Genomic DNA, 13,621 nt, shown 5'->3' with positions numbered 1-13,621 from the left:
GGCCTCCTGTGTCTGTCGGGTGTTCCTGTGGGCCTCCTGTGTCTGTCAGGTGTTCCTGTGGGCCTCCTGTGTCTGTCAGGTGGTCCTGTGGGCCTCCTGTGTCAGGTGCTAGCGGCAACATTACTGCATAGGAATTAAAAAGCCGACGTTTCTGGAGCGGTCATGGTGGATGTTTGACATATATCATCTCAGGATCCCATAACAACTTGCAGGCTGGCTCTAATGCTTCCCATTTTACAGCTGGGGAAACCAAGGCCCAAAGAGGTAAGTCACTCGGCTGACAGGAGGCAGATCCAAAAAGCATGTTCTTTCCTCTGCGTAAAGGAACCCTCCCTGCTGTGTCACCATCAGGTTCTGAAACCTCTCAGGCCTCAGGTTACTTATTCCAAAATGAAAGGGTTCGACAAAGCAGTCTTTCTGGCTCTTCCAGCTCTGAAGTCCAAGCTTCCTAACGTGGCTCCTCGAGGAGGGAACTCCGTGGGCACAGTCCTCACATGAGTTCCCCACCTCCATGTGTTTCCTATCCAGATCTATACTGGCTAAACATCACAGTGGCTTGTGTTGGCTGAATGGGAATCACCATCGTGTTCCAGATGGTGTGCCTGGTGAACGCCGAGCTGTATCCCACGTTCATCAGGTGGGTGCACAAAGCAGGGGGCGGGGATGTGTGGTTGGGTCACCACTGACACAGCTGGGCACCTGCCAGGCTCCACAAGGACCAGCATTTGCAAGACAGTTCCTCAAGGCTCCCCCAAAGGTTGGTCTGTTTGGACACTGAGGTGGGCGGTGGGCATCAAAGAGAGGGTCAATGTCTAATTATGGGAGAGAATGTGAAATGGGAAGGTTGGAGTAGAGTGTGCAGCGGGCAAGCACAAGAGAACAGGCATCTGCATGGAGAGAGCCCTGGGCAAGGACTACAAGACTGAGCTTCAGCGCAGCCCTCAGCTCCGACTAGTTGGGTAAGTCCAGCAACCACGCTGACCCCTGCAGACATAACGTGCTTAAACAGAGTTCCGACTGGTACAATGACACACAAAGCATTTCTAGACATCTGCCATTTTGCCCCTAACGTCACTGTTATTTCCATTTTACAGATGAGGAAGTTGAGTTTCACAGAGGGAAAGAGAACTTGCAGGAGACACACAGCCAGAAAGTGGCAGGATTCCCTTCCCTATCTCCAGCACCTGACAACCACTGCTCTGATTTCTCTCCCTTTGGTTTTACCTTTTCCAGAATATTATTATGTATACGAAGCAACATGGCATGTATGTAGCCTTGTGTGTTCACCTCCTTTCACTCAGCGTGATGGGGCCCGATCCATGTGGTTGCAGGCGTCCATGCTTTGCTCCTTCTGAATGCTGAGTGGTATTCCAATGTGTGAATGATGTTCCACGATTTGCTTATCCATTGGCCAGTTTATTGGCATTGACTGTTTCCAGTTTCGAGTGATTATAATATAGCTGCTCATAAACATTCAGGTATGGGTCTTTGAGTGGATATATGTTTTCATATCTCTTGGAGTGGTTCATATGGTGCGTGTTTAAATTTATAAGAAACTGTCAGAATGTTTTCCAAAATGGCTGCACCATCTCGTATTCCACCAGCCACGTGTGAGAGATCAGGTTGCTCTACCTCTTCATCAGCACTTGGTGTTGTCAGTTTTTTATTTGTCTAAGTGTTTCTGGGATGTAGTGGTATTATTATTGTGACTTTAATTTACATTTGCCTAATTACCAACAATGCTGAGCATCTTTGTATGTACTGATTGCCGTCTGCATTTTAGGAGACTTAGTTTTAAATGAAGATTGTTTTTATTGTAAAAGTAATTAACCACTTTATTTAAAGTTTTAATTCTGACCTTTGTTAGAATTTGGTATATTTCCTTAAGCTCTTTTTTCTGTCTGTATGGTTTCCTATTTCCCATGCCATTGTGCTAGTGGTTTCTAAGAAATATTCCAGGTCCCCAATCTCTTAGCTACACAGCAATCTGAGCCCCTCAGTCAGCCAGAAGATGCAAGGGTGGCTCTGATTTACTCTCCTCTTCCCCACCTGTCCTTCATTAAAAGGCCCTGTCTAATACTCTCATCTGTAAAAGGTTGCTTGGACTGAGTACAAAGAGATGAAGGCAAATTAAAGAGAAAATCTTCTACATTTGGCAGTCCTGAGCCAAATAGCTCAGTCTAAAATAGCTGGGCCAAACAATTCCATTGTCATGGCCACCGGACCCAAGGGACTGACTGAAAATGTAAACTGTCAAAGGTACTGAGTGCCTGCTCCTATGTGGAAGAAGGCCAAGCAACCCATCTCAGGATCAACCCCTTGACCATTTGTGCAGAGAGCTTGTTGATGAGGATTCTCAGTAACTAGGAACGGAAGCCAGATGTTGAGAAACGACTTTAAACATGACCCACACACACATAGCAATAAGACAGTCGTGAAAGTGCTGGCATTTTCACTAAATGGAATCAAATCTAAATCATTAAAAAAAAAGAGGATTATTTCAGTTACTTTATTACTTTACAAGGACTACAAAGTCAAAAAATTACTATCGAAGCCATTTTGACTGTGCTTCTTATTCACAGGAGGTATTAGAAGTGAACAGTATCCTCCTTCTAACTACAGCACGTATTGTCAAGAACATTCTTTTGGCTTCAGTAGGCACTGCCTTGTGTTGAGAACTGTCTCTCCTTTTCGTCTCCTCAGTATGGTATGAACTCCCTGAGAACAGGAACGACGTACCATACGTCTCTGTGCCTCTGCACCTGTTCTCCAGCTGTGCTAAGCAGTCACTAAGTGCTTGTAGAATGGCTGAATGAATCAAGCACCACAACACCGTGAATTTTACATAAGGGACCCAGTTCCCTACTTCTTCTAGCTTCTGTGTGCTTATTCAATTTCTTACTTTTTTAAGATGTAGTTTCTTAAAATAATAAAAAAATAATGTTTTTTTTCATTCTTGTCTTGGAAATCACACTGAAGCTATTAGAAGAATGAGAATAAACCCTGCAAATGCCAGCTTTGAAAAGAGGATGACCCTGAAAGACAAGGTGTAAGAAGAAGGGCTGCCTAATGCAGTGAGGTTTCAGAGGGTCTGGAAGATTCCAGGGATGCACACTGTGACAGTAACTCGTGGACAAGGCCAGCAGTTTTCCACAGTAGGAAGCCTACCTGGGAGGGTATAACCCACGATCCCTTGTTTGCAGTAACAGGATGGATATAGGGTCTGGAGACATAGGCTTCATTCCCTGAACACTGGGAGGCTGAAGGTGAAGCTGGGAGAGTGAGGCCAGGAGAGAACCTTCAGGGATCTTGGGGATAGCTGTGTCCTGCAAGGCAGGGTGGAGGAGAGAGACCCTGCATTGTGAGGAATTCTGCACTGTCAACCCCTGTAGATTGAGAGTGAGAGACGTTAAAACATCTGATCACATACAACCCTGGTCAAAAAGAGAATTTTTACTAGCCTAGAACATGATCTGGCCCCTCCCCACAAATTCTTCTGAAATGGTTGATACAAGAAGAAATCACAGTATTAAAAGATGAATAGTAAAAAAGTAATTCACCCAGTTATACAAATATATCATGAGAGAAAAAGAGAAAGGAACAGATAAAGCAAATGACAGATGAAGAATACACTCTAGAAAAATATTGTCACAAAGGAGATGAAAATTGTAACCCCAAATACCTCAATTAATGCAAAATATTAATTAATCAGTCATATTTAGAAAATAAGAGTTTAAAGCAGAGATAAAAGTTCCTGAGAAGATATGGGATAAGATGATTGAAATGGAAACCTATCTGAAAGCAGGGCAAAGGAGAACTGATCTAGTGAGGGAAAGGCAAGGTAGGGCTAAGAATTGCAAAATAAAATTGAAATAAGTGAAGTTTAAAAGTCTTGGAGATCACAAGCACAAGCGCACACATGCGTACACATGCACTTGTCCCAAAGAAGATAACTGAAATCATGGAACAAAAAAACTTCAAGGAAAAAAAAAAAACCTTTACAGAAACTTCTGGAAATAAAAAAATGTTTGACTCTATGATTTGAAGTGGCACTCGGTGAAACAGGAAAAACGGACTCAGAAGGAACAATGATAAAGAATATTCTAGTTAAGTTACTGGGCCCAAAGTGTAAGTCACGGATATAGGGAGAATATCAAGGATTGTCAACTTGATAATCATTGAATGTGCGATTAAAGTGAATGTGATTTTGACAACAGAACAGCAGTAAATGTCATAAATCTGACAATAAAGAAATGCTAGAAGACAAGGAAGGGAGAGGGGATGTTGCATGTCGTATAATAGACTGGTTTCCTTAGTGTATTTTCTTCAGCTTGGAAAAAAATATATTATTAAAAGCTGATATGGGGCACCTGGGTGGCTTAGTGGGTTGAGCATCTGACTTCTGATTTCGGCTCAGGTCATGGTCTCAGGGTTGTGAGTCGAGCCCCATGTCAGGCTCTGAGCTCAGTGGGGAGTCGGCTTGGGATTCTCTCTCTCCCTCTTCCCTCTACCTGTTCCCCCACTCGCCTATGGGCTCTCTTGCTCTCAAATAAATAAATAAATAAAATCTTTTTTTAAAAGCTGATAAATTATGTAGTGTTTTAGGTGTATTTTAAGATGTAAAGGCAAACACTGAAACAGTGGTATAGTTTACTAAAAGCAGTGCATGAAGGGGTGGAGGAAGTGGAAATATATAAATTTTATAATTGTTTATAATAGGAAGTTAATGAATATGGTCTAAAAAAATAGAGAAGTATATGTATTATATAAAGTTATAAAGGTAACATTTGAATAAAAATACAAACCTTCCAGGGCCCCTGACCAGCTCTGTCGGGAGACCATGTGACTCTTGATCTTAGGGTCATGAATTCGAGCCCCATGATCGATGTAGATTACTAAAAAAAAAAAATAAAGTTTAAAAAAATACAAACCTTCCAAATTATCAGAAAAAAATACACATAACCAACACACTGAAAATAAGACACTAGAAGCAATAAAAAGCATGATGTAAAAGCTAATGACAGAATTAAGACCAAGCATTTCTGACACTTAAACAAACACAAAGAGGCTCAACTTGTCTATTGACAAAAGGAAACTCCTTCAGTTGGTTACAAAGCAAAACTGTATACTTTGCTGCTTAGTTGAAGTAAACTTTTCTTTGGAAAGGTTGAAAAGAAAAGAATGCATGAAAGCTTATCAGTAAATGCAAACTAAAGTATAGCAAGAGCCATAATCTTATCAGACAAAGTTGAATTTATGCCAAAAATGTATTTAATAAGATAAGGAAGTCCCTAAATAATGATAAAGAGGAAATCCACAATGGTCTCACAGGGAGATTTTACAAAACAATTAATAGAAAGCTCCAGTGATACTCAAACTGTTCTAGACTATAGAAAAATGAGAAAGATATTAAAAAATTTATTTTATTCTTTAAAAAGATATTTATTTATTTGACAGAGAGAGAGAGAGCACAAGCAGGGGGAGCGGCAGAGGGAGGGGGAGAAGCAGGCTCCCCACTGAGCAGGGAGCCCATCGTGGGGCTTGATCACAGGACCCTGAGATCACGACCTGAGCCAAAGGCAAGCACTTAACCAACTGAGCCACCCAGGCGTCCCCCAAAAAACATTTTAATAAAGCTAGGATAATATTGGTATCAAAGACCAACAAAGATAAAGAAAATAAGGAAACTATAGGCAAATATTATTTGTGAATATTGATTAAAATCCCAAACAACATATTATCAGAACAGAATAGTGGAGACATTAAAATAATAATATACCATATCTAAGAGGAATTACTCAGGAACACAAAGATAGTCCCATATTAAAAAATCTAATAGTATAATTCATGCTAATAAATTGAAAGAGTTTTGATAAAGCTAATAAATTAAAACTGTACTATTATCTCTATAGATAGTGAAGGACATTTAATAAAATTTAACATCTGCTCTTGTTATTACAATCTTTCCATAAAACAGGGATAGATAATTTTACCTATAATTTCCTCAGTATGTTTTTCCAGCTAAGAAGAAATGTATCATTGAACACTGATAAAGTAAGTTATAAATATATTTAAAGATAGAGTGGCAAACGCTAAGAGATGATATAACCATCTAAGATGGGGTGGTGGGGGGGAGGGATTGGAAAGGAAATGGAATGTACTACTTTTATAATTACAATTGTAGGGAAAAAAGATTATGCAAATGAGCATAACAGAAGAAGCTTAAAAGTAATATCCTAAAGAATACAGTTTTTCCCAATTTATTGTTCCTAATTTAACCATGTTTTTAAAACAAAGCTCAAGATTATTTATAGGAATACAAAAATATGCAGCACTGAACAATGTAAAATTTATCAATAGTCACAAGAAATACGAATGTTCTAAACACCCCAGTTAAAAGGCAGATTGTCAGATAGGACAAAAAAGTGAGACCCAACTGTATACTGCTTACAAGAAACTCACTCTAAATATAATGGTGGAGGTAGTTGAGTAAAAGGATGGAAAAAGATATTCCATGCAAACACTAATCAAAAGTGGCCATCTTCATATAAGTCAGAGTAGATGTCAGAGCAAAGACTATTACCAGGGATGGAGAGGATCCTTTCAGGTAGATCATTTCTCTGTTTCCCCCTCTAGGTTTCTTTGTTCTCCATTCCTTAACACCTTCTCTCTACACTTCCCTATCTCTTCATGTAAAAAAAAAAAAAAAAAAAAAAAAAACTCTACTCACACCAACCAATTCTCCAACTCTCCAGACATCACCTGGGTATCCTATTCAATTCTGATGTTAACCGTCTGGGTTTAGAGCAGACCCCACAGGTTAAGGGCTCAGTCCCACAAGACTGCCCGCATCTCCAATTCCAGGCACAAGCCCCAAGCTGTCCCCTTTACTTCTGACCCAATGGCTATACATCAGGATTCCCATCCCCCCCTCCTCGAGTTCAATAATTTGCTATCATGTTTCACAGAACTCAGAGAAACACTTACCTTTACTGGTTTATTATCATAAAGGACATAATAAAAGATATAAATGAACAGCCAGATGCAGAGGTACTTAAGGTGAGGTTTGGAAAGGTCCCGAGCATGGGAGCTTTTGTCCCCGTGGATTTGGGGTGGGGCACCCTCCCAGCACATGGGTATGTTCACCAACCCGGAAGCTCTCTGAACCTTTAATTTGGGGTTTTTATGGACTCTCTGTTATGTAGACATGATTGATTAAAAATCCCTGGTCATTGGTGATTAACTCTATCTCCAGCTTCTCTCCTCTCTCTATTCTTGTTCTAGGATAAGGTTAACATTTGGAAAGCTGAATCACAGAGATATCATCTTTTTTGTTCTCTCTATATTTATCAGGAACCTTGGAGTGATGGTGTGTTCCTCCCTGTGTGATCTGGGTGGAATCATCACCCCCTTCCTGGTCTTCAGGCTGATGGAGGTCTGGCAAGGCTTGCCACTCATTTTGTTCGGTAAGACTTCGTGGGATATTCCAGCCCAGCGTGATTACTTTGACCAGTGAATGATATCCTCCGGTGAAGAAGGATGGTGCCTGCCCTTCCATTGTCTCCTGGCTTACTCTGTCTTATTTCATGGGAAAGATAAGATGCCATTCCTAGAAAGCAGGCCAGACGTTTACATCCGAAGGCTCTAGAGGCCAATAACCCATCCTACAGGACAGAATTTGGGAGACATTTTGACATAGCCTCCTGCTTTCTTATGAATTTGACTCCAATTTTTGTGCATTTAACATATAATTGCTGGAGGCTTGAAGATGCTAAATTATCATCCTTCTTCTGCTTAACAATTGAGAATAGACACAAGGAGACAAATGGGAATCAAAGTTTGGTATCAGCTTTGTAGTGATAAAGTTGGATTAGAGAAGGAGGAGGAGACTCTTCCTTGTCTCCCCAAAGTGAGACCTTGCGACCTCCAAGACCCTGCTTACCCACTTTGCGGAAGGCAAAATGGCTGTCTGAGTGCAGAGAGCGGCCATGTCTGGGCTCCAGGTAGATCCACCAAGGAGTGGGAGGGGGAGAGAAATAAGGAGAGGGGAGGAGGGAAGGAGAGAGAGAAACAAGAGAGGCCCACACTGCCCACATATATATTATCTATGCTTCATATTGTATATATAGTAATATAATATTAACATATACTAACTGTAGTATATATTATAGTTTATAGTAAGTATAACATAATATATAAAATAATACATTATAATATAATTATCTAATATGTATAGTTTTATATATGGTAACTACGGTATATATGATATATATGATATATAATAATAAATAAATCCCCTAATACTTAAACATCAGTTACGGTAGAATTTCCCTATTCTTACTCTGATATTTCCCCAGTTATCTTATTGCTTTAATTTTTGCCCTAGATGCTCCTGGTTTCTAAAAAACCAGAGTCTCTCACAGGTGTATTACCTAGCAGCCCTTTAGGTAGCGGCCGGCATCCCGCGGAATGCCGTTGGTTGTGAGCTAACGGTTCTGTGTGAACTGTTTCCTTTGAAGCGGTGTTGGGCCTGGTTGCCGGGGGAATGACGCTGCCTATTCCCGAGACTGAAGGGGTCACCTTGCCAGAGACCATCGAGGATGCGGAGAACCTCGGGAGGTGAGCCCATGGTGCTCAGGGACTCGGGGCCCCTGGGAGTGAGGCCTGCCCTCTGGTGCCTCTATTTCCTCCCTCTGTCTTAGTGGTTTAGGAGAGTTTTGCAGGTATGTGTGCATCTTTTTTTTTTTACTCCCAGAGTTGCTGGAGAGAGAAACACAAACAGTCACTGGTTTTGAGTAAGGAAATATTGGAGAGCACAAATACGGGTTTTTAGCGGGCAGTTGTCTGTTCTGAACTGTGGGATGGAGAACCCAGGTCTGAGATGCTGCCTGACTGAGGACTGAGTCCCTAGCTCATCCCCGGAGCTGACTGCTCTGCGTTGGGAATGATTTTTAAACCAAGCTTCTGTCCTTTTAACAATTGTTTGTTCAGGTTCTTTAGTGACTCTCTTTACAAAGAAGAACAATTTAAAACGTTCATGCCTGTAATGGGGACAAGTGCTTTAATGGAGTCTCAGATTCTGCTCTTTTTTTATTTTTTATTTTTATTTTTTTAGAGAGAGAGAGAGAGTGAGTGTGGGGGGAGCAAGGGGCAGAGGGAGAGGGAGAGAATCTCAAGCAACTCCCTGCTGAGCATGGAGCCCAAAAGGGGCTGAATCCCATGACCTTGAGATCATGACCTGAGCTGAAATTAAGAGTTGGACACTTAACCGGCTGAGCCACCCAGGAGCCCCTCAGATTCTACTCTGAAAGCAATAAAAAAAAGAAAGGACTAAACAGTGCTCAAGGAGGTGGTCACTCAGGTCCCCCTCTAGGCTTGCTCTGTGGATTCTATAGGAAAGACACATGTGTCCCCGTGATGAGAGAGACAATGGTCTATGGAGTCAGAGAGACGTGGGCTCAAATCCAGTCATCCACTTGGCCGCGTGACTTTGGGGATGTCGTTGAAACTTGCAGAAAGTTAACTTCCTTGCCTGAGAAATAGCCACACTAGTACCCAGTTTGGAGGGTTGCTGGGAAAATGCGATGAGATAAAGTAGGTGACAGTGACTAATCAATTGCCCGGGACATAGTAGGTGTTCAATAAATCTGATATTTTCTCCATTCCTCTTGTATCTTGTGTGAACTCCTCAGTGAGCCTCAAAACTTAGTATGCAGAATAATCACAAAAAAGAAGCTTACTGAAATGCAGATTCTTGGGCCTTCTAGGGTTTTCGACTTAATAAATGAAGGCTGGGACCCAGGAAATCTGTGCTTTTAATAAACTCTGCCAATGAAGTGCATTTAAGTGCTAAATAAACCTGACTTTGAGAAATTCTGGGTGTCTCAATACTGATAAGGGATACTCTATTTTAACTGTAAACACATTTTCTAGTTGCTGACAGATAGCTAATGTTGATTACCAGGTTTTAAGCTGTTTCAGTACAATTTGTCCGTAGACACCCGCTCATCTCTTGAGATCTCCCTCTGCTGGCCTCTTCTCTCTGTTGCTTGCTAATCTCGTTTTCACCTTTGTTTTGAGATTTATTCCCATAGACAACTTTGCAATAATTTCTCTCTTCTTTTCTTTCTTTCTTTCTTTCTTTCTTGGCAATAGTTTTTTTTTTTTTTAAGATTTATTTATTTGAGAGAGAGAGAGCAGGAGGGAGGGACAGAGGGAGAAAGAGTCTTAAGCAGACTCCGAGCTGAGCATGAGCGCAACACAGGGCTTGATCCCATGACACTGAGATCATGACCTGAGCTGAAACCAAGAGTCAGATGCTTAACCGACTGAGCCAGCCAGGTGCCCTGCAATAGTTTCTTAATCAAAACATTGACTGTTTTTTAACTTTTATTTTTATTTTTGTCTGCTACAGGATAGCAAAGCCCAAAGAAAACATGATTTACCTTCAGATCCAAACATCAGAACGCACTGGCACCTGAGGGAGACGCTTCGCTGGGACTGAGTGGCAGAGAGGAAGATGGGGTTTTCATCTGAAGAAAAGCTTAGAAACCCTGATTTCTCTGTGCTCTTCCTCTTGCCTGCCCCTAAACCAGTAGCCTGAACACTAAATGTGCTTTGTTTTATTTTCTTTCTTTAAAATCTCCTAAAGCCCTGGCTATTTTTTATCTGCTTACCTTTCCTAGTGAGAGCTGTTGGTGGTTACCAGTTACTTAATTACCTAAAGTATTTGGAAGATCCAATAGAATTTAAATATTGCTATAAAAGAGGCCTCTGTCACCGGTTTCCTAGAGGAAGTGTTGTTTTATTCACTTTCTGAAAGAAAATGTCTTTGTATCTGTAGTATCTATCTTGGCAAAAATATTTTAACATGTAGCCTTCTTGAAGGGCACTTGGTTTTCAAACATGGCGGCACTTCCCGCAAACCATACCCGAATCATGTTGAAAGTGTCATCGTCCTCTGAAGGCCAGAAGTACTGTGACCTTTTTAGGAAGCAGTTTCTGTCACCTATGCTCCAGGAATATTATATTCAATTTCACTCTTGGTTTTCATTCTTGTTGGTGATTCTAGAAGGTAAACTCCTATGCCAACTGCAAAATACTGTAGTAAATATATCAAAAAGAGTTTAGTTTACTGTGAGAAATGTAGTAACTGGTTCAAGTTCTGGTTGAAGAAGCGATTTCGTTCCTAGAGTACACCAAAACCTTTATTTTAAAATTTCTTTGCCTGTGAAATAATCCAAAGACCACGTAATAGCCAGCCTTCAGAGTGCATTGGAAAACCAAGTTTCTAATGTGAACGGGAGGCAGCTGAAAGACAGGTGCTGTGTTACAAACACTTCTGGCCTGATGGGCTAAGTTCAGGGACAGGCTCAGGGACATGAGACCATGGCATTCGGGCCTGAGCAGTATTTGGTCTTCCTTTGAGAATGGACATTGGTTACTTGGAAACCTGAAGCTTTGTCCTTGACCACAAAACAAAACAAACAAAACAAAACAAAACAAAACAAAAATAAGGAAAGGCCTTGTCTTCTGAATTCTATTTTAAAACCCATCTGGATACATGGAGGGGACCAGTGCTTCATTTCTGCTTCTCCACAGCAAGGTCCTTGCCCGATATCTTATCTTTCTGACCATAACATCTACACTCTTCACTGGTAACAAATATGTAAGTTGCGGGCTTCAAATCGTTTTTTTAAAATGTGTATTAAAAATGCCCTCTCTGATCTTTCTTAGAATCCTTCAGTGAAACGTCTGAGGAGGCTTTAAACGAAGGGAGTGTGTGTGTGGACTGAGGGGCAGCCTCCTCCGGCCAGTGTGCTCACCTGCTCTCCCGGGGGAGGAGGCTCAGTCCTGTGACCAGGTTTTAAGGGGTGTCCAGCTGCAGAAAGTGTATGAAAATGTTGCCTGTTGTGTCACGGGGAGGTACTGGCTGTCCTTCCCTCCTTGCCTCCCTCCGTGTGGCTACAAAGGAGCCACAGGCAATCCAGATGGAGTGAGGGTGGAGGGGGGTCTGTCAGGGAGTGTGAAGGCAGAGATAAGTCAGTCACAGAGACAGCTGACATCTAAATACTGGGAGAGCTGGGGAGGTGTGACGCAGGTGTCAGGAAATCTGCGAACTCCTGTGAGGACCTGGCAGCGAGGCCCCTGGGCCCCTGCTCCGGGGGCAAGGCTGTGGGGTCCTATTAGTTCAGCCCACACGTGCTGAGCACCTGCTGTGTGCCCCAGTCATCCCGGGCTCGCAGAAGAGCCCCCAGACAGCTGCAGGCAGGCTATGCTTCCAATCGCCCGACGCACAAACTCCCAGTAGCGCCCTGTGAGGTGATTCAGGTCGTGCTCGTGGGTGTGGAGGAGCAGGGCAGCCAAGCTTATAGGCAGACGGAGGGACATGAGGGTCTGCAAAATCATCTCCCCAGTCCTACCCCCCAAACATTTCCTTCAGTGCCTAGCACCCGGCCTTGAGAGATTTTGTCCTGCATGTCTTGAAGGCCAACCACCGAGAAGGAAGAAGTGAAACCCCACATTGGTCAGCAAGTGATGGGGATGGGGCCGCTCATCGTGTAAAAGCAAGTGGGGACCGATGGTCCTGGGACAGTGCGCAAGAGGGGCGGGTGTGACGGCAGGGCAGGAAGCACTCACTTTCAGCCTCGTGCCTAGGACACGGTGAGGTCATGGGAAGAGCCTGGACTCTGCTCTGGTCTGGAAGTGGTTCCCCCATCTCCTCCACCATCTGCTGATTTTATGGACTGAAGCAAGCTCTTTAACTGTCCAAGCCTCCGTGTCCTCCTGGCACCCACCTCCAGGTGGGCTCTGAGATTGCTGTGAGAGGGATGTGGAAAGCTGCAGAGCACCACCCAGGGACGTCATTCATGCCAGGCTCCATGTCACACGGCCCCGCATTTATAGCATACGTGGGGGTCAATCATCTCCAGCTGGAGAAGAAACTGAGCCATCCAACCAACTCACTCCCTGCACCTGGTTGTGAAGGGCAACGTGTCCTATTGTCCGTTCCACCTCTGCCTCCTCTGTGAAGGTCAAGGTTGAATGTCTGATGTTCCGAGATGTCGCTGGAGCCAATCAGAGACATATGGGGTTAGGCTTCGTACAAAGACACCTTTCAAAAGGTATTTATGAGACACATTCATAGACAGGAGCTCATTCAGTCATGGCAACAACATTTTATTTATTTTATTTTTATTTTTTTAAGATTTATTTGGGGGGGCAGAGGGAAAGGAGCGAGAATCTCAAGCAGACTCCCCACTGAGTGAGGATCCTGACACAGGGCTCTATCCCAAGACCCATGATGTCACAACCTGAGCTGAAACCAAGAGTCAGACTTAACCCACTGAGCCACGAAAGCGCCCCACGGCAACAACATTTTAAAGCTGATATTATTACCTGCATTTCAAAATTGAGAAAGCTAAATTCAGAGATGGTAAGTGGCTTGTGCTAATAAAGCAAGGAATTGGACCTTGCATTTAGAAAGGACCAGATTAGCTAGTGCCAGGGGAGTTCTCCACAATTCTCAAACTGTACCTCTTGAGTTTTTAAACTTAGAAACACCAAGAAACACACACACACAAAGAAAATCACTTCAAAACCCACCATATGACAGAATGCT

At 42.7% G+C, this 13,621-nt stretch overlaps 1 protein-coding gene across 1 annotated transcript in view; it reads left to right on the top strand.

Moving 5' to 3' along the window:
- LOC110583361 (solute carrier family 22 member 1) overlaps positions 1-10,481 on the top strand; it is a 27,712-nt gene extending 17,231 nt beyond the window's left edge. The window contains 4 exon segments of the mRNA XM_021693428.1: positions 523-637; positions 7,354-7,466; positions 8,520-8,619; positions 10,415-10,481. Of these exon segments, the coding sequence (XP_021549103.1) occupies positions 523-637; positions 7,354-7,466; positions 8,520-8,619; positions 10,415-10,481 (395 nt within the window).
- Positions 10,482-13,621: the final 3,140 nt, after the last annotated feature.

This window comes from Neomonachus schauinslandi, chromosome 8 (genome assembly GCF_002201575.2).
Source record: "Neomonachus schauinslandi chromosome 8, ASM220157v2, whole genome shotgun sequence".
Taxonomy (NCBI): domain Eukaryota; kingdom Metazoa; phylum Chordata; class Mammalia; order Carnivora; family Phocidae; genus Neomonachus; species Neomonachus schauinslandi.
Note: the sequence above shows the minus strand (reverse complement) of the source record. Positions and strands in the feature narration are given on the sequence as shown.